General features: G+C 35.3%; 1 protein-coding gene across 13 annotated transcripts in view; it reads right to left on the bottom strand.

The window, feature by feature from the left end:
• SOX5 (SRY-box transcription factor 5) overlaps positions 1-22,028 on the bottom strand; it is a 976,694-nt gene that overhangs the window by 173,123 nt on the left and 781,543 nt on the right. For all 13 annotated transcript variants that reach the window (XM_032855263.1, XM_032855265.1, XM_032855259.1 and 10 more), the window contains one exon: positions 19,834-19,902. In XM_032855263.1, coding sequence (XP_032711154.1) covers positions 19,834-19,902 — 69 coding nt within the window. The remainder of the gene's footprint in view (positions 1-19,833; positions 19,903-22,028) is intronic.

Genomic DNA, 22,028 nt, shown 5'->3' with positions numbered 1-22,028 from the left:
AAAGGTCAGACAGAAATTATATTTTTACTTCTACTCTGCAGAGATCCTATTATTACTCTAAGTACCTTAACAATTTTTGTGACCAATAACAACATTAGTAGTTATCCACTAAATACAGCTATGCCAGGTTATTGGACACAGCTGGAGGCAAGATGCCAATTGTGATGAAGCAATCAAACTGTTCCCATATGGTCCTTTCTAAAGAATGAATTCCTTACAGAAATATCAGTGGTGAAGCAAGCAGCAGCTTAGCATAGAGACCAATAAGTAATGTTGAAAGGAAAGAGTAGTCATTTCTCTAAAGAAATATTTGGCCTCAAAGAATAACAATTTAGTTTAAAAAGAACTTTAATCTCACTATCTACCATCTGAACATGTCTATCATTAGTAAACATCTTATGAAATTTGGGCTTAGTTGAAATAATTACTGGTCTCCAGAGACCTGATAATATTTCCATAACTAAAAATTGACTTAAATTCTTCATTCAGATGATTCTAAGATTTTCAAGTTTACCAATATTTTGGATGCAAAGAAATGGAGGAACCTTAAGGTATGCAATGCACAGAAGATATTGGGACTCACTGAGAAACTAAAACTCTGGTAAATCATATGACTTAGTGTGTTTATGTACAAATTAGTTAAAGATTGAGAAAGTATGCTAATACCTGAATTCTATTTGACAGGACAAAGTTAAATCAGAGATGTAAATCAACAGAGATACTAAACACTAGCATTCACTATTATTAATAAAAGAAAAGAAAAAAATAATTTTGAATAGTTAGTTATTGGTTTTGGCAGACAACTCTTTTGTCCAGTCTTCTGGACAAGAGGTAGGCATGGGTTATTTTTTCACAGGTATGATTATGAAAAAATGTGGTACAAGGAATAACATTGGGAGATGGGGTTGTGATCAATTAAATGCCAATTCCTTTAAACATCATACTAACATATACTCTAATACATATGCTACAAATCAAAGCTAATTATATCAGTTGTAAAGCAAATACATAATTCTTCTGCTTTTTTTTTGCTCTTGCTCTACTCCCCCGTAGGGGGGATAAACAACCAAGAGGCAAACAAAAACCTTTCTTGGAGGATGATTATCAAATTTCAAGATCAGAGTAATGATCTGAAGCAGAGGAGGGGAAAATTGATTACCAGCACATACATTTTCTCTAGTACTCTACAAATTTTGAGACACACTCACATTAAAGTATTTGTTTTATCTTGACAATCATGTGAAATACTAACATTTCTTACCTACAGAGGAAGAAGCTGAGAACCAATGATATTAACTGACTTGTCCAAATCATACAACTTGAAAACCATAAAATTCCCAGTTTTTAAATCCTATGATCTATGTACAGCCCATACAGCCTTGCAAGGAAAAAGCAAACAATCAAACAAACATTCCTCCTCCAGTCCTTTTCCTCTGTGCCCTCTCAAGGTACTCTTCCTTAAAATTCAGTCACCATCCACACATTTGTGGATATGTGAAATGCCTTTGCAATCTATGCTTGGCTCTCCCAGTTCTTTTGGATTTTCTGTTGCCTTTTTCCTCAGGGGTTTCCTCCCTCATTTTCTTTGGCCTGTCCCAGATTTGAAATAGCTACAATTATTGCCTCAGTTTACCTTTATAATAAGTGAAGATATATCACTGGCTTCTTCCCACAGGATTCTGAAAATCTTAGTAATGTGTGAATATTGTTTCAAAGGTGTTAACAATGTCTCCATTATAGTTGAGCAGAATAGCTAGGGTGTTTGACCCTTACCTAATGGTAGGTACTTTCGGATCCCTTATACTTTGTATAAAGATATATTAATACTCTAACTGAACTTTAATAGGCCAACAAAATTCCAATTGTGTTAGTTATATACACTGTTATGAATTACTACTTATGCATTAAACTATTTAGAAAATATAATTTATATTCCATAATTTTTAATCAGTCCTCAACCTTGATTTTTCTTCTTTTGCCTCAGTCATTACCCACCATTGATAAGCATTTGTATTCTTAATTACTGCTCTTTCATTTTTAGCAAGCTATTAAATTGTGAAAAGAAAAAAGCCTGTAGCATGTCTCTCCATCACGTTTATTAAGACCAGCTCAGGACTGCATAAGGGGAGAATTATATTTCCTATGCAAGCAGGTGGGTATGTAGGATTGTAAAAAGAGAGCCTCAGTGAATGAATCCCTATGAGTAGGAACAGATCATTATAACAGATGATGTGGGCAGACATCCCACTGACATTTAGTACAGCTTAACACAGCCAGAATGGAATAAAACTTAATAGTGGTCAAGGTGGAGAGAAGGGACAAGTAGTAATAAAATAAGTGCAGCACATCCTGAGGTGATTTTCTGTTTCTCCTTTAGGTTAAAGCAACACTATAAGGAAAAAACTCTCATAAGTCTGATAGTTACCTGAATAGACAGTGGCACTGGGGGAAGACATCTATCTAACTATGCTTACCTTTCCTTGATAAGCTTTTTCCTTTATGATTTCAACAGGTGAGTTACAATGCTTGCCCTATGGTCAAAATGGTTGTAACTAAAGAAAAAAAATTAAAATTTCTTCAACATGTCATTAGCGTCTTTAAAATATTTTAAAATGACATGTCAAGCTCAAGATATTCTCATTTTTAAATCTCTATGCAAATAAATCAATAAAGGGAATAAATAATAAATGTGTGTTTACAGAGTTGAGATTTCAAATAAAAGTCATATGAAAACTTTAGCGTATTATCACTTCTTAATGCTACTGAAGTCACTAACCAGAATAAGTAAAAAAGAAAAAAAAAGAACCAGGTTAATTATTTTGGGATATACACATTCCTTAGGCTTTCTAGAATATTCTCAGTGAAAATACATAAAAAATTCAGGAATTATTCTTTTATGTAGGCATTTCAGTTTCATTCCGAGGCTGTAAAATGCTTAAAGATAAGAACCAAACTTCCTATCTTAATCTTTACATCTAGAAAAAGAGATTGGACAAATAGGTTCAACATCTTAGGGTCCATAATTTCAAGGACTTGGCAGAATTATATCACAGAAGGTTAATCTAAATTGAACTGTGATGGTTGCAAAATATAGTGTTTTCACAAGCCACATTTAATCCTTTCACCTTTTCCTGTGAAACCTCAAACAATTTTGAATTCTCCAAATCTGTCTTCATTTTCCAGGTATTGTGTTATTGCCTATTTGTCTGTCTCAAAAATCCTCAGAAAACATTAAACTTAGTGTTAGCTCGAGAGTTTTAAAAAATATTTCTTTTCTATTTTCCTTTAGCAAGTTTCAAAATGAAGAAAATCAAATATGAAAGAGAAAGAACGAGAGGAAAATGGCTGTTAAATAAAAATGTAGGAAGGAGATGGGCCAAAAGGGAATGCTAACTCCATGTGGCTCTGCATACGGTACTAAGAAGCTTAGAGAAGAATAACTCTATTCTATTTTAGAAAAACAGAATTCTGAGGATTTAATCAGATAAAGATGGAACAATGAGGATAGGATCATATCTTAGCATCAGAAGCCATTAATAATCTTCACAAAGTGGTCAAAGTGATAGCATTCGTGCATTTGAGAACTCCAGTACTCTTCATAATTTCGGTAATCCTGATTTTCTTTAATTTAAAAATAACCAGAGAATGTCCACTGATTGGCTTTATCATTACTTTTTTCCTGTGATAGACCCATATAATGCTAACCTATGATTAAGAACGTATACAAGAAAATCATTAGATACCTGAATTGTTTCATCACATGGATGAGCACAGATTTACCAGATGAATTAAAACCTAGTTGCTCCACGACTCAAAGTGGGATTTTATTTACATGTATGAACCTTGTATCCTATAGTGGCCATGGAAGAGATAAAAATATATATAATAGTGATAATACTGTGAGAAATGAGATTCACAAGATGCTTTAAGAAGTGAGACTATCCCATGCTTAAAAAGATTATTAGCATTTTCATGCTACCAGGGTACTAAATCTTTTTAAAGCATGTATTTACAAAAGAATCTGATGGATATTTATGTCTCTACTGTGCTCTTTCTCCTAAGTCCTGTTAAGATGATCTGTTGTCTAGGTCTGAGTCTGTGTCAGGAGCCTGGGAATAACTGGGGAGAAAACAACTGGATAAGAGTACAAAAAGACAAAGATATGGGGTAGCAGAAGACCTGTTAAAGAGAAGGCAGTTTAAAATAATGATGTGTTGATGGAAGTATTTGTAGACCTCAAGATTGTGCTTGTAATGCATTTAAGAGCAGTAGCCTTTTTTAATCACAAAAGAGACTTCACTCACCGTCTCCAGGGATAAAGACTTTAAAGATCTTGCTTTCCCGTTGTCTTACATGAATGAAGCATTTGGTAAAGGATGAAACAGGAAAAGAGTGTTTTAAAACAATAGAGCACTGCAAGATAAAGATTTCAATAAATGGTAGAATAGGAGAATATCAAATACCCTAGACGGGGAGGCTGGGGAATGTGCATCATTTTAGAGTGGAAGGAAAAAAAATCAATTGCATGATGGAAAAATATTTTCCTTTGCCAGAATCTTCATCTCCTATTGTTTAAAACATCTAGAAATTAAGAGGTTCCTTAAAATATTTTAGTTTTACTTTGAAAGGTCCTCAGCTATTTATCAAGAACACTTCTCTTGGAAGAGCAGATCAGACATTATTTTCACACTAGAACATCATTTTTGTTTTTCCTTATTTAGTTTAGACTCTAATGATATGACATTATCAATTTTTATCTAAAATGGATCAAGCAGGGATACTAGCTCATTGTAAAAATAATCATTAAAAACAGGCACTATTTTAAACCAATGAAATATATGTTTAAAAAGTTTTGTATATATGCCTTCTGAAATGATATACTGATAATTTTAGTGAATCCAATGTGATTAACATTTCCTAATTGTTCTATCCTAAGTGATGTGTCATTTACAATTTCTATGGAAACATTCAAATATTGTTCCAAATTTCTATAGCAAAAGATTTAATATCTGTTTCAAATTCCAGATAAAGTAACAAATTCAATTTGATGGGCTCTGCAGAATTACTGCTCATATTGTTTTCAGGAGTGCTTATGATCTTGATTTATTTGATATGATTAATCAGGGCTAAGAGACTAGGGTCTACATCTAATTACTTATGGGAATTTGGCATAGCTTTTATTATTTCTGGACCGTATCTTCTTCTACCAAAGAAGAAAAAGTTGGACCAAGTTAGCTCTAAAGTCTATTTTTATATTAGTTATTTTATTGATCACAGAGTTCTAATTCAATACTATTCAAAGTGTCAGTCTGTGATGAGGTCAGGAGCTTACACAAGGTTGTAATCCACCAAACTGTTTCTTTCGTCAAGAAAGTATTGCAGTGAAAAAGCATGTCAGCTGAATTAAAGTGGGTTTAGCAGGCTCCTTATCTTATTAAAGACTTCAGCAGTTCAAAAACTGGTCTGAGGGCCCAACTGTCCTAACACTCTTTTTCCTGCTCACTCAAATGATTATCTTCAAGCATACCCAAAAGTTTCTACAATGATGCAAACATCAGTAGTCTTCAGTCTAACAGCAATTCAGAAGAGTGAAATAATTTGCAGGTTTCATAAATATACCCCTTAACCACACAGTTGGTTGTTCCTTTAATAATTAAGAGACTTACATTAAGAGACTTGTGACTCCCAAGACACAAGCTCAAGCCAAAGAACCTTGAATTAACCACAGCTATGGTTCTTGTGACTGTATCTAAAACTGACCCTAACCAAACCCAAACAAACAAACAAAAACCCAAGTGTCTTTATAAGTTTCCAAACCGAAACAAGTTATTTAAATAGACAACATGGCATTCACAGGAGACGTAAAATCGTTGGGCATATTTTTTCTATTAAGATCCAGAGAGTACAGAAGGACAAGTAACTAGTGTGAATAGACAGATAAAATATTTAAAATATGAATGTCCTAGAAAATTTAGAGCAGGATATACATGCACTGAATATACAAGCCTAATAACGGAGTACAAAAAAAATCTGTCATTTTCAGAAGTTTCTATTTGTGGAAATTACAGCCCAGTGAATCTATATATTCTTTCATTAACATGGTCTCAAAATTTAAGAGAAGAAACATACCCCTATCTTATTTTATTATATAATTATGCTCTTTAAGTCAGATATAACAGAATATTTTAAACATATGTTTTAAGTATTAAATATTTACCCAAAAAAGAAGAGGGGGAACGAAAATTGGGCTTCTTTCTCAGGGTAAAAATTACTATCTATAGAAAGTGGATGTTCAGGTGCTTCTAAGCATCCATTTGGTCAAAGGCAGCTGCTCATATAAATAACGGTGGAGCTCTTTAGTGACGCATTTTTAAAAATTTGGATGTTTCACACGAAGGGCAAATTTTATCAGAACATGTGTAAATTATTTATCCATTGATTCGTTTTGCAAATATTGACCCCTAACTACAACGTTCTCTCTTTCCCCTTTTGCAGCTATTTGCTTGCTGAATAATTTTTGTCTCTCTTCATACACATATACCACATTTCTATATACATTACTTCATTTTAAATGTCTTGTAGTGCTTCTGAGTCTGACTGATGTAAGATGTTATTTTGAACATGCCAAAGCATCTAAACGGCCCCGGTCTTTTCTTTTCAGCCTGCATTCCTTGATAAGTGGCAGAGCTTCCCACTTATCAGTCACTCAAAGTGACTGTAGCTGTCAGTTGTGTACAAAGCGAAATCAGTTTGGAAGCGGAGACACCAGCATTTTTCTTCTCAGCTTGAAGCAAACACGTTTTGACTGCTAGTCATTCAATTTTAAAGCATCTTCAATTAGGGGCGGATGAAGATATAAAGAAAACACATCCTAGACACCTCCACCAGGCAACAGAAAAATTTTATTGTTATCTCTTGATTTACATCATGGCAGCCCCATCTCTCCTCTTCTCCTGGCTGCATGACACGGCTGCTCATGACAACACACCCTCTATCATGGAAAGACTGCAATAATATATTATACTAACGCTCTGTGAAACCTCTGCTGGAGCCTGTTTGTGGTTTCTTTCGTTCTCTGCGCCACTTGCTTCACCCCACAAAAATTCAAATAATTTATTTTTAAAATTAAAACAAAATGATCTTTTAGATTCACTTGGCTTAGGAGTGGACAACTTTTTATTCAATGAAAACAAGAAATCCAGTTGCCTAATGAGAATAAAGAGGAGGAGACTTAGCTAGAGAAGGAACTCCGGGAGAAAGAAAATAAAATTAGAAGGGTAAATGAAATGACTAGTGGCTCTATCAGATGGTCAAGCAGCAGGTGTAAACACAGATATTGGCAAAGTAGTGAAAGGAATACAGAGGTAGACAGGGAGTAAAAACATGTATTCATAATGAGATGGTGGTTGTGGTAGAAGAAAAAAATTACATATTTTGGCAATGAACAGACAAATGAAGGGAAGCAATGGTTCAAAAAGACGAATAGAAACCTGAGTACACATATGCATATCTATACACACTCACAGTTTATACACCTATGGTAATATAAACCTCTACTGTAATACGTGTATGATATCAAAATTAGCTCATTACTTTACCTCTTTTAGTAAACATATGTGCATGCTATGAAAGTCCATTAGTTCACCTCTTCTCATTTCCTATTTAGGTATAACAAGATTGTTGACATCAGATAATTCTTTTTATAGATACTTACTGAATTCCCCCATTTATAAAAGAGCACTCTCTTACCTGGCTTATTATGGAAAGCAAAACTGAATTACTTTTTTAAAAAACCCTGCCACATTTGCCAGTTTAATAGGTTTAACTCAGTTTGATAAGATCAATTACTTTTATTTTCTTGGGATTATCTGAATTAAATCACTCATTCCTACTCTAATAAGGAGAAAGAGAAAGAAGGTGCCTTTTAAGTTTACATAGTACTCAACTGTCAGGATCTCAAATTCTTTCTCCCTCTCTCTCTCTCTCTTTCTCTCTCTCTCTCTCTCTCACACACACACACACACACACACTCCTCAGTTCCACTGTCTATAAAATGGAGATAATGTCATAACCTATCTGAATTCTTGTGATAATTATAGGAAATGACCTCTGCAAAGTGCCAGGTACTTAATGAGCAATGGCCTGCCCCTTCTCACCAGTATAATACAAAGTACAAAATGATTTTGCAGACCGTATGTAGCACTAGGAAATGTTGGTTATTTTTGACGGTTATAAACACCTATTCCAACCCCTTGAGAAAATCATCATCCTACCTATTAATACATATACTACAGAGTGAGTAATGTGCCCACATTTTATTCATTCATCTATTCAATAAATATTTTAAAGTTCTTATTATATGCCAAGAACTATTACATGTACTTTGGGTATAGCAGTGAGCAAGACAGATCAAATCTTGGACTCCACAGAACTTATTGCCAGGTGTGTATTGTGGTAGCAGTATGGTGCACAGCATATAGGTACATATAAGGGAGTGATAAGGGCTCTGAAGAAAAGTAAGCAGGACAAGTGATCAGAGATAACTAGGGGATACAGGATTATCTCAGATTGGGTTGTCTGAGATGCCCTGTCCCCGCACCCAAGAAGGACCTGAATGAAATGAGGGTCTGAGTTATGCGATCACCTAAAGAAAGCATTCCAGGCCATGAGAAAGACAAATAAAAAATGTACTGATGCTAGAGCATTTTTGGCATATTCCCTGAAACCAGGAAGGACAGGTTTCTAGGGCAGAAGGAATGAGACAGTTCGAGAGGTTGGCATTCAAATACAGCCCAATAGACTAACATAAGGAGAGTGAATTTATTTTAAATGACACGATTTTGAGCATGGTTACAGCATAATTAAATTTAAAAGATCACACTAGAAGCTATGTGAAATGTCTACTTACAGGGATAACAGAGGAAGTTGGATTACCAGTGTGATGAGGCGACTGCTATAGGAGCCTTGGTGAGAAATGATGGTGAGTAATGGTAAGAGAAGTTGGTCAGTTGATAGATTGAGGATAAAAACCAATGCTGATGGATTCATTGTGAGGTATCAAAGAATGAAAGGATTTAAGGATAGTTCCTAGGTTTTGGTGACAGCAACTAGGCATATGGTCTCATACTCATAGTTGGATAAACTGGGAAATAATGAGTTTTAGAAACATAATTAAAGGTTCTGCTTTCAAAATGTGAAATTCGGGTGCTTACTAGTTATGTATTTAAATAGGCTGAGTAGGCAGTTGGATATTTGACTCTGAGGTTTAAGAGAGAGATCAAGGATGAAAAGATACATTTTCAAGTATTATCTTTAAAATAGTACTTAAAAAGATTAGATGACCTCACTTAAGTAGTAAGTCAGATGACAGAGAATTATAGCTAGTTAGCTTTTGAAGGATGCAGAAGAAGCCACCAAAAGAAACTGAAGATGGAAAATAGAGAGCTTTTTGTTTTTGCTTTTTTTTTTTTTTTTTTTTTTCCTTTTTTTTTCCCCTAAAGCAGATTGTGGTCTTTTGGAGGCCAACTGAAGAGTGTTACACGAAAGTGGGAGTAATCAACTTTATCAAATGCTGCCCTGTGACTGAGAATTTACCACTTCTAGAATACTCATTGCAGAAGAAGCCTTTCTAGTTTTTCTGTTTGCTTCTCCTTCAAGGGAAAACTAGCTTCATAAAGGTATCTTCAGTGTTCTATTTGCATTCCTTTCTTATTTTATTTGACTGTTAGTCTTTTTTTTTTCTAAAGAAAAACAGAGTGCCCCCCCATACACAAATAAAGTAAAAAGTCAGGTTCTTTTTGTCAATAAGTTACATAAAAACTTATCAGCTTTTCGAAATAAATCAAGTAGAGAAAGTCAATTATATGATTTCACTCATATGTGGAATGTAAGAAACAAAACAGAGGATAATAGGGGAAGGGAAGGGGAAATAAAATAAGACGAAATCAGAGAGGAGACAAACCATAAGAGACTCTTTTTTTTTCTCAATACTTTTTTCCTTTTTAAAGATTTTATTTATTTATTTGACAGACAGAGATCACAAGTAGGCAGAGAGGCAGGCAGAGAGAGAGGAGGAAGCAGGCTACCAGCTGAGCAGAGAGCCCGATATGGGGCTCGATCCCAGGACCCTGGGATCATGAACTGAGCTGAAGGCAGAGGCTTTAACCCGCTGAGCCACCCAGGCACCCCCATAAGAGACTCTTAATCATAGGAAACAAAGTGAGGGTTGCTGAAGGGGAGGTAGGTGGGGGAATGGGGTAGCTGGGTGATGGACATTAAGGAGGGCACTTGATGTAATGAGCACTGGGTATTACACACAACTAATGAATCACCGAACTCTAATACTTAAACTAATATGACACACTATATGTTAATTAACTGAATTTAAACAAAATAAAATTTTAAAAAACTTAACAGCTTTTGAGTAGGAATTGGTCCTCCAACTAGAGAACTGAACCAAATTTGCCATGTGCTAGGAGTGCCTGGAATGTAAGTCTTGACTCATGATGTAACTACTCTACATAGAATAATTAATTTTATATTAACACTCTGTTAATTTCATTGGCATCTAATTTTTTTCCTATTTGTCAACTCTATTAAAAAACAGGAGATAGAAATTCTTTCTAAAGGCTTTGTGAGCAACTCCCTGCTACAGCAATTATTTTGCCACATTAATAAATGTGTAAACTAAGGTAAAGTAAAATAGATTCATTTTGGGCAACATTTTGCCTTCTGGCCTATATTTCCATCTGTTGTTGTTAACTTGCTTTGTTTAGTTTTGTTTCCCACTATTTGATAATTACATTCCCAGGGTTTTATCTAAGCCCTGATGGGCCCTGTTTTGTTAACTGATAAGATATGGAGTACAGAGCAGTAAGAAACAGTGTTCAACTTTTTCCACAGGTAATGTTGTTTGGCAAAAGGTTGTAAAGTCATGGGAAAGACTGTTGTCAGTCTGCTTTCTGGGCCAGTCTCAGTGATTCCATAATGGCCATACTGGATCAAATGAACCCAGACTTCACTTCAGAAATCATACTGCGAAGATCAGAGTAAGAAGCACACATAAATGGCACAGAAATAAGATAGAAAAAGGAAAACAATAAGGAGGCTTATTTGAGATTCCACATAAAAGATGAGGAAAAAACATCTCCTTCCATGAAATGCATTGTTTGTTTTTAGTGAAAAGCCCAAGTCAGGATGAATGCATTCCAGAACCAGATTACAGCTTCCAAATGCTGTTGTTAAAATTACTTCAGCATAGTCATCAAATACAGTGACTTAAACTAGGGTCTCAGTAATGATATTAAAGAGTTTAAAATATCAGGGTCAGAGTTTAAAATTCTACATAAATATAAACTCTTATTATTTGATTAATCTATCAAAAAGAGAAAAAGGATGGTGATATTCCCCATATCTGTGTTCCTTGGAAACACCAAGGAAACTAGAAAATATACATTTACAAGTCTTAGAACTGTGAAGCTTGGATTAGGAGCCTCAAGCTGTTCCTTTCTGCCCTAACTCATTGTCTTTACAAGGACTCCTTCATTCCCACATACTGGTTACTGTGTCTTGAATATGGAAAATAAATTAAAGAATAATAAATAAATAAATATTTTAGAGAGAAAGAAAGACAAAGGGAGGGAGGGAGGGAGAGAGGGAAAGAAGGAAGGACGGAAGGAAAGAACAATTTTTTAAAATGATGTCCTGACTTCTACCTCAGGGTGACAGACTGATTGTGAGCATTTACTGCATTCTTTCCTGAGATACCGTTAAAATGATAAAAACGGACAAATTTAAAATCCTGTATCACATAAAGCAGTAAAGGATAAGAGATTTACACAGGCGAGAAATTTGACTAGAGTTTTGGAAGATGAAAATTGTTGAATGTTAACTCAAAGCATGTGAAACAAACTAGAGTTTACATGAAAGGAGTTAAGCAGAAATGGGGATTAAGTCACCCTCAGAACCACCAGAAAGTCTTGGGACTTGACAGTCCAGGTACAAGAGAGAACAGGAATGAGACCTGGTTTGCAAACAGTCGTATTAGTTGAAAGTGGTTCCATCAGTTCACCCCTACCTCAGCTACGTCACACTCCCTCAACAGAAATTGAAGAGTCTGGGAAAACTTAAGATAGTTCGCATGAACACTGGAATTCCAGAACAAAGACTTCTGTATCCATACATGTAATACACGGCCCGCTTCTTGTTCTCACTAAAGCAGTGCTCCCTGTTGATAAACATCATTCATAGTCACAGCTCCCAATCTAGTTTTTCTTATATTGCTTTTAAATCTGATTGGGTAACTAATGAATTTTTAAAATTTGAGCGGAACTCTAAGCTGAAAGAGAAACATCAAGATAAGCAAGCAGGTGAAAAATGGAGGAAAAGAAGATTTAAGAAAATGAGAATTTAACTTTTTAAAAACACCCTCAAGTTTCAATTCAATGAGAAGTGACAAGAACAGGATTAAACAAGAATTGGATAACTTGAAAACAGAATTATCAGGGAGCAAGAGGAAGTTTATGAAAATTAAAAAGGTTATTTCTCAAATAAAGATTCAATTAAACAGTTCAGAAGATAAATTTCAGGCAATCTCCTAGGAAGAAGAATCAAGAGAGAGAGGCAAAAATATGAACAATAAGAAACATATTTATTAGTTCAGAAAAATAAAATATCTGTGTTGCAGGAGATGCAGAAAGAACTAGAAAATAAGGAGATAAAATGGAAGGAAAAAAAACCAAGAGAATTTTTCAGAGCAAAAAATCCACAACTCTTAAGACTGAAAGATTTGTGGAATTTACAAAATAATAAATGAAAAAATATCTGTATACATTCTAGTGAAATGTCACAGTAACTAGAAGATACTAAAAAAATTTCAGAAAGGAAGAATATTGGTCACCACCACCAACAAAAGTCAGATCAATATCATATTTCTTGTCGATGTTAGAAGATGATGAATCAATGGATTTGAAATATAAGGAAAATGATTTCGAGCTTAGAATTTCATTGGCAGTCAAACAATCAAGTAGAGAGCTTAAATAGAATATTATTACATATACATACATTTAGAACGTTTTTATCCCAGACACTTTATATCCTGCAACCCACACTGCTCCTTTTCTTTCAGGAAGTTTCTTGATGTGGTTCTAGAACAAAATAAGGAGATAAACCAAGGAGGACAATACAGGAAACAGGGATTCCAACTCTGGAGAATTATAAATGGACATCCCAGAATGTTGGCTGGACCAACTGATCTAAATGAAAGCAGGGCAGATGGCTAGGAAGCAGGTATCAAGAAAAGTGGGGTTCAGGAGATTTGATTTATTCTTGAGAATTTATGAAGTTATAAGGCAAATCACATGAGTAACAAGAGCGGGGGAAAAAAAAAAGAAAAGAAAAGGCAATCGGAAAGCACAAAACCACACAAAAAGGAAATAAGGAATATTCCTTTAAAACTCTCCAAAAAACAAAACATGGATTTGTATTTTAATGTAAGCACTTTTTTTTTTTAATTTTCAACTTTCAAGATTAACCATTAGGTAAAGCACAACAGATATGTGTGTATACATACATACACAAACACATGTATTATTATGTATTTCCAGCAGACATACAGGTAACAGAATTTGGCAACTGGGGATAAGAGAATAAGGGAATCCATCGTCATCGGACAAGGCAGGTGTGAAGAGACTATTTATAATTGACTGAAAAAGAAAAAAGGTGTAATTAAACTATTTAAAGCTTAGAAGGACCTACCGGAAGAATTTAAATGACTTATGTAACTACACTGTAAGGTGAGGGAGGGAAATAAGGAGAGGGTGTCAGGATGTAGATAGAACAATTCAGCCAATCTTCATTTCTAAGTTAATGATATTTAAAGATGAAGAGTCAGAAATGGCATTGTTATTTTATTCTTATATACAGAAATAAATACTAAGAAGGTATTAAAAATGAAAATTCAAAGATTTTAAAGTGGCTCCTTCGAGTAAAAGGACTGGGCCCAGTACACAGAGGAGCACCTAGAGGATTTAGTTCTGGAGAGACGCTTTCCCTACTCTCTTGTACACTTAGCCATGTGACATGTGTTATATCAGTAAAAATTAAACTACATATGCATATTAATTAACCTGTACCTTTTCCTCTGGAGACAGGCTTATCTAGACAGTGAAGTACTATGAATGACATCATTAGGTAATTGCCAGGAGATGTACAAAAATGCTTCAAGGATTTTAAAGTGGCTCTCTCTGAATAAAAAGACAGAGAGCTGCAGGTAGCACCCCCGATCTACTAGGGGAGGTAACCTATCTTCTCAAATGGATCTTCTACTTCCATAAAGTACAAGAAAGAGCAGGAAGTCACCCTACAAGCTACTTCTTTGTATCTCCGTATTTTCTCCTCCAGTACTCTATCTGAAAGCCTGGAACTGTATCCTGTCCAGTTGTCGTACATTTTATCGCTTACAGCAAAATATTAGTCAGAGCTCAAGGAGTTAATGCATTTCCTTCTCAGGTTGAAATGCTACCTTAATTGCATGGTGTTTATTCTTGGCATTTCCAGTCTCCTAAAGAGACAAGGTTACTTTGCAATCTCTTTGTCCTCATATATGTGTGTGGAGTCTTGTTGAGGGGGGTAAAATGCTTCCAACTTACCACACTCAGAGAAAGAAATCATAAATCAGCAGGTCAGTCAGGTACTATTATTTCACCTTTCACGTTATTATGTTTTCAATACAATATTTCAATGGATTTTGTTCTGCATAATAATTTATCAAGAATTACCAAAACTCTTAATGAGCTCAGAGAACTTCAGCTCCAATAAAATGAAACCTTTATCACAAATTGGTTGAGCCCATGACTGCAACTTAATCATTCAATTGTATATAAGTCAAGTTGTATTTTTATTTTGTAGGAATAAGTTCCTAGGGAAAGAAAACTCATTTTAAAACTTCGGGCCATTAAGCCTTAAATGGTAGAATGTCGGTGAAATAAAAATGAACTGGGCCAAGACTTGGGAAACTTGGAAGCCAGCCATTGTTCTACAAGTAACAACTTCTGTGACATTGGGAAAATCTTCTAACCTTACTTGGTTTCAGTTTACAAATGTCAAAATGAGAGATAGGTCTAAATAAAGGCTTTCTAAAAATCCCCTGTAGTTCTAAAATCATATGAATTGTTGGAACACTGAACTTACAGTTTTCAGTGACTACTGCCATGTGGATTATATTCCTTTTTTCCTAGAAATTCTCCTCTTGCTGGCAATACTCATTAAATTGCTCATCATCGGAAATACAGAAGGAGCAAGATTTTCTCTCCTAATGACCTAGACAAAAATTTTCAGCATTGTGTGCTCACTACATGTCAGGTATGATTCCATTTAATCCTCAAACTAACCCAGTGTCAGTTATTAAAATCCTATTTAATGGTTGAGAATAATGAAACCAGAGGGATTAAGCAATTTTCCTAAGATCACACAGCAGATGAAGCATGAACATGCAGAGACTGAATTCAGGTATGTCTAATTCCAGAGAACCTGCTCTCTACCTTTATTTTTAATCATTCAACACAATTAAAACTGTATTTCATACAGTTAAAATTGGTCCTATACCACCTGAAGAGTCAAGTTCTTCCCTATATTCCATGGAATGTACACTAGCCAGTTAAGAATACAAAAGAACAGTGATGTGTCCTTTGCTGTACCCTTAGCTCCAGACAGAACCAGTGACCCAAAGCTACTACTAGTCTTGCAAATATATACCTTATGAGTTGGAAACAATGACAGGGGATTGTTAAATACCAAATCTTTGCCACCAAGAGAACACAAAGAACAACAAACAATTGTAAAGTTTGTCAGAAGGGAGAATGCAACAGATTTGTGGAATCTCTTAAGAAAATGCAAACACTGAACTTTCCGTATGGGAATCATGACAAATACACATTTTAAAAGAAGTAAAACATCTTTAAAATTTCCCTAAAAATATCTGAAGTAGATTTCATACTAGAGCATATTATTGGACTGATCCTATCAGATGCTAATAAGAACCTGAAATTTCAATAAGTATTACTGAAAAAGGGTAAAAAAAATTTTTTAAACTAGGACATGCTTCCCCCACTCACTTCCATAGCTATAGAAACCCTGTCCCATACAAAGCTTCAAGATAAAAGGAAACTTGAGTCTCCAGGGACATTCAGTTTGTTGCCATAATGGAAGCTGAGTAGAGGTCACTCATTCATTTACTTTAAAGGTTTTGGTAACAGTGAATGAGGTCAAGATGAACTATTGGTTTAGGATCATTATTGGAAACATAAACCACCTAACAATCCCCATTAGAAACAGGTTGATTTAATGTAAAAAGGAGATTAGTCAAAAAATAAAATTGCTAAAAGATGGGCACTGTAGCATAAGCAAAAGATTAAAAGAAAAAAAAAGGTTATCTTTTAAAAAACCTAAAGGTATTTTCCTCTGAAATATTTATAAATTTCACCTCACATTTAATGTACATTAAGAGTTAGCTAGGTACAGTAAGCAAGAATGCAAAAATATTCTCTTTTTTAAAGGACATTAAAGAAAAATATTAAAGGAAAACACTGTTGAATGGGAGAAAAAGAAGGCAAACTTCTTACTGTTGTTAAAATTGAGAGTCTTGTAAAGAAACTGACAAGTTATTGGGGGAAGATGAGATAATTTCTGGTATTATGACATGATTTTATTTGTAAAATTAACTGATTTCTGATTTACAAAGAAGAAGAAAAACTTTTGTTATTTCTTCTTTTATTCCTAATGAGTTACGTGAAACAATGTAGAAGAAGACTATAACTCTACAAAAGTCATTACAAAGAAGTAATGTAGATTCAGTTTCAATCCAATTAGAATCATGCAATTAGAGTTAAGTTTTTGCTTTTTAAAGAGAGAAAAGTAGTTTGTAAAGAATTGATCTTGGAGTGATTGAATAAAATTGGTGAATTTGCTAATTCTTATGGCATTTTCTCTTTGAATATATAACTACAGAGTAAAACCTACTACCATTTTATTCATCTGTAGTTGAAAGAAGATAGAAATAAAGGCCAAGAGAAATTTTAAGTAACTTGGGTCATTAGAATATGTAAATGTTTATGTATACACATACAGGCACAAGCCTGTTCATACACTTTTAAATCGAATGATGTATACTTCAAATGTAGTAAAGATGTCTAAATTAACCTCTCCTTTAAAGAGAGCTCAGTAAAAGAATGAGGGAAATGTTGGGGAACATCATCCTCCTGTCATTTAATAACTCAGCCATCAAGTGTGAAAATCTGTCCTGCTCTCTTACCTTGTCAATCTAATCCATCTAACAGATCTGTCTACCATTTCCCAACATTTGGGCCAAGTGTGTATTTATAATTGAAACCAAAAGCTTAAAGTCAGCCTTAATTGTGGGTCTAGTAACACTGCAGTCCACTATTCTACCAATAAAGGAAATGGAATTCATTGTTTTCTAAAGCTCAAAGAGACAATGGTATAAAATGTAAGAAAATGCAATCAGGATGAACAATATAAGTTTGCATGTTTATTTCTACAAGGTCTTTAAGCTTCATATTTAAGTAAGATAAAGGACATAAATCAAATTCAAAATATACTAGGTAGGTAATTCCAGATACCAACTGAATTTTATTGTAAATCCTCATGTAAGCATTGATTTTGTGTGCATTGACAAAAATAAGTTTTATAATACTGTTTGTTATAAATTTGATTTGCCTTCTACCATGGCAGATTTGATTTTTACCCTCCTTCCTTTTCAGGTGCTACCACAGGAAAGGAGTAAGTGGAAAGAAGAAAAAGGAGAGAAAACATTCTCAAAAAGTAATGTGGCAAGGATTTCCATGAGCAAAAAAAAATGGACCTGTTCCACATTTTTAATCTTCTATTTCTATACATGTCCCTATAGTGGTCCTTCCCATAACTGTTTGAACAATCTCTCAATGGACTAATTTAAATATATTGTGACTTTCGTTAACTATTAAGTACTTGTAAGATTGCCCCAAATTAACAATTTATAAAGTATATTTTAGAAGAATGCTTTTAGTTAATGAATACAAGAAGCTGTGTAAATGAATTCTCTACAGATTGCCAGTCTTGTTCAGTACTTAATTTTTGCTTGAGACACTTCCTACTTCTCAGATGAAATATATATTATTAATTAAATATATATATAACTGCATATATACACATATATGTGTGTATATATATATATATGTATATATATGTGTGTGTGTATATATATATAACTGCTTTATTATTTTTGGTTTTCAATCATTAAAAACATTTTAAATATAGATAACCTGGTACCATCAATTAAGACGTTATTCAAATTCAGCATACTTAGACTGAACATGAAATTCAACAAACAGTTTTTGTACTTTTTTTTAAGTAGGTTCCATGCCAAGCGTAGAGCCCGGCACTGGGCTCAAACCCACAATGGTGAGATCAAGACCTGAGCCTAAATCAAGAGTCCAATACTCAACTGATTGAGCCACCCAGGTACCCACCAATGAACAGTTTTAAACCATTAAACTGAATAACCACATTAGGATTTGATGCTTATAATTATAGTGAAGGAAGGCAAAGAATCTTGGTTGGATCATCTCACTGATGTTTCTTTGTCTCCCCAAAGCTATGTATGACTAGCTCACTAAAATGTCAGGTGGACCAAGAATGATTGGATTATATAATTCACGGTAAAGAAATTAAGTAACCCTGACCCAATTAGGTAAAATGGGATAAACTTTGCTGGCAATGAAGTGTAAACATGATTAAATACACAAATGAAATAATGTAGACATGTTTGCTTCTGTCATTCATGATATTTACACTTAAAAAATACACTGGATTCCCAAGATAGAATTTCAAAAGAAGGACAAATTTTTCCTCTCAAACATCTGCTTTGAGAAGACAATTTTACGTAGCGTGGATTCATAGCTCTATGAATTAGATTCCTTCTCTTGCTGGTAATGGCAAGTATGTATTGAGCACCTGCTGTGTGCCTTGATACCCCATCCATGATTTCATTAACTCTTCATAAATACTCTTATGAAATAGGTACTTTCGGAAAGGGAATTTTCAGAAGTGAAAAAATTTTGTCAAAATTCATGCAAGTGGTGAGGACAGGACAACCCTGACAATCTACTTTTTCCTTTTATTACCAATATAGCTGCTTTCTTCCATCTTCACTGATGTTCCCCAGCATCACGTATTTCCATTTAAGCAAAAGAGGCAGGTTATAGAGCCCTGACTCTTGGTCTCTCCAGGCAACATGAAGGGTGAAGTTCTACTTGAACACCAAATCATTACCTTCCCTAACCTCAACCCTTCTCACTTGTGGCTCTTGAACATAGAGTTAAACATTCTCTCTGCCACTATTCTCTAACAAAACTTGCTGTGCCTTTTTGCTTTGGTTCCCCTGTACATCCCTCACTGAGATCACTCACAGTCACATTTTAAACATTAAAGAATAGAGAAAATGAAACCTTTCTAACATTTCCCGGCAATAATTTCCTTTTGGTAGAGGATGAAAATGACTGTCAGCTTGCTCAGACCGAAGCTTCCTGACAGTGGGGCCCATGCCAGCCACCATTTGCAAGATTATCATGGCAGAGGAGGTAACATGACAGAAATTAAGTAAATCCAAAGTAATTTTTACTTTGGAGGTTATTCCAGTTAGGTCATCTAAAAATTAGAAACAGAATATAGATAGATAGATAGATAGATGATGATAGATAGATAGATAGATAGATAGATGATAGACGGAAAATAGATTTTTTTCTAATTGGAAATATGCATGAAATGATGATTTCTGACCTGGATCTGTTGCTGAAGCAAATTGATTTTGTGTTGTTGCTGAAGAAGCTGCTGCTGTTGTCTTGCAATCTGTGGAGAAATTGCACATGAAAAATTTAAAAGTATATTGTAGTCCCAGGGGGAAATTACCAATGTTCTCTTGCTCCAAGTTTGATTTGACACTGATTAAGATGATGAAAATAGATGTGCCTGTGCCCCTACAGTACCAGCAATTCATCTGTAAGTAGGATCAAACAAGATATTTAGTTTTCGGAACAGTTTCTTTTGGTCTAAAACAAATGGAGCCTAAGACACTCCAACAGTGATCCAATCCAATATGAAACGCTAGTGTGTCGGAAATCCCTCTTCCTTCCAGACAATACGTTAAGAAGGTAAGGCCTTTGGCATTTTTAGCTCTTTTCTATAAAAGAAACTATTGCATCAACTTGGGGATGTTGTGACCTGGGAGTTCAGGGTGGTGTGGAGTATTACATTGTGAGAGGCTGTATTCCTCAGGGAGGTTTCAGTATTTGTTTTGTTTTGTTTTTTCTTCGTAAATACTGCCCTCATTTCTGCCTTCCACAAACTTCTGAACAGCCAACTCCTCAGTGCACTCCATATGGTTTCTGCTCCCATTCTCCACTAAAATGATTCATAATAAAAGTCGCCTGTGTCATTTTTAAACTTTTTTTTAAGGCTTATTTACTTATTTTGGTGGAAGAGAGTGGGGAGACAGGGCAGAGGGAGAGAGAAGGAGAGAATCCCAAACACACTCCATGCTGAGCATGCAGCTGGACACAGGGCTTGATCTCATGACCCTGAGATCATGACCTGAGCTGAAATCAAGAGTCAGAGGCTTACCTGACCGAGCTACCCAGGCTCCCCTAATTTTTAAAATTCTAACATGTTTTCTAGATTTCACCTTTTGTCCTTTCATCCAAATTCAACATTCAAGTTCTCTCCCTTGATCGTGAACTTTCTTCCTTGGCTTCCATGACAGTACATTTTGCTGGGTTTGTTCCACCCTCCGTCTGCTCCTTCTCAGTTACCTTCAACTGCTCTGTCTAGCCATTCAATGTCGTAGTTGTATCCCTAACTCCTGAATGAATGCCAAGTACTTATGAATTTGTTTCTCTAGCCTCTGCCTTTGCTTTCAGCTTCAGACCCATTTTTCTAATGACATTCTCAAAGGAACTTCATATTCAACAAGTTCAAAACTAAACTCAATTAGGGTTATATTCATGCTTTCTTTTTTATCTTTGGGACAGGGTTTTTAAAAATCCATTTTTTCAGGGCACCTGGGTGGCTCAGAGGTTAAAGCCTCTGCCTTCAGCTCAGGTCATGATCCCAGGCTCCTGGGATCGAGCACCCCCCCCTGCCCCCTCCCCCTCCCCCTGCATCGGGGCTCTCTGCTCAGCAGGGAGCCTGCTTCCTCCTCTCTCTCTGCCTGCCTCTCTGCCTACTTGTGATCTCTGTCTGTCAAATAAATAAATAAAATCTTTTTAAAAAATATATACATTTTTTTCCCTAAAGAAAAACAGAAAGAAGATGGTAGGAAAAGGAATATCACTCTTTTCCTTAAATGTGGCCCTTTCCTCCCACATATCAATATTTCAGCTGATACTTAGATGTTTTTATCAGCACCTTAAGTATTTATCAAGAAACTGACCACTTCATAACCCTACATACTTCCGCCTGTTCCAAGCCACTGTTCACTCTTGCTGGGTTATTTTAATAGTCTCCTATTTTTCTTTCTGCTTCTGCCTTTGCTCCCTACAACCTATAATATACCAATATCTAGAAAGATCCTTTGAAAATATAAGTTGTGTCATTTTATTCATCTTTTCAAAACCTGCTGTCTCACTCAAAGCAGAAGTTGGTGTCCATATGATGCCTGAAAGACCCTGTATGATTTGGCCTCCTGCTATCTCTCTGGTTTCACCTTCTCCTGTTCCTCCCTTTGTTTCTCCACTCTTGCTACTCTCCTCTCTTGTCTCTTGAAGACACTAAGGATGCTCTTATCTCCCAAGGATGTACCTGCCTCTGGGTCTTTGCACTTCCTTCCCCCTCCATCTGGAACATTCTATTCCTAGATAACTGACTGCTCACTCCCTCCCCTCCTGCAAGTCTCTATTCAGATGTCACCCTGTCATTGAGGTCCTCCCTGAACACCTGTTTTAAAAGAGTCTATCTCTCTACCTGGCACCATCATCCCC

This window comes from Lontra canadensis, unplaced genomic scaffold, assembly GCF_010015895.1.
Source record: "Lontra canadensis isolate GAN:19392208 unplaced genomic scaffold, GSC_riverotter_1.0 scaffold9, whole genome shotgun sequence".
NCBI lineage: Eukaryota > Metazoa > Chordata > Mammalia > Carnivora > Mustelidae > Lontra > Lontra canadensis.
Note: the sequence above shows the minus strand (reverse complement) of the source record. Positions and strands in the feature narration are given on the sequence as shown.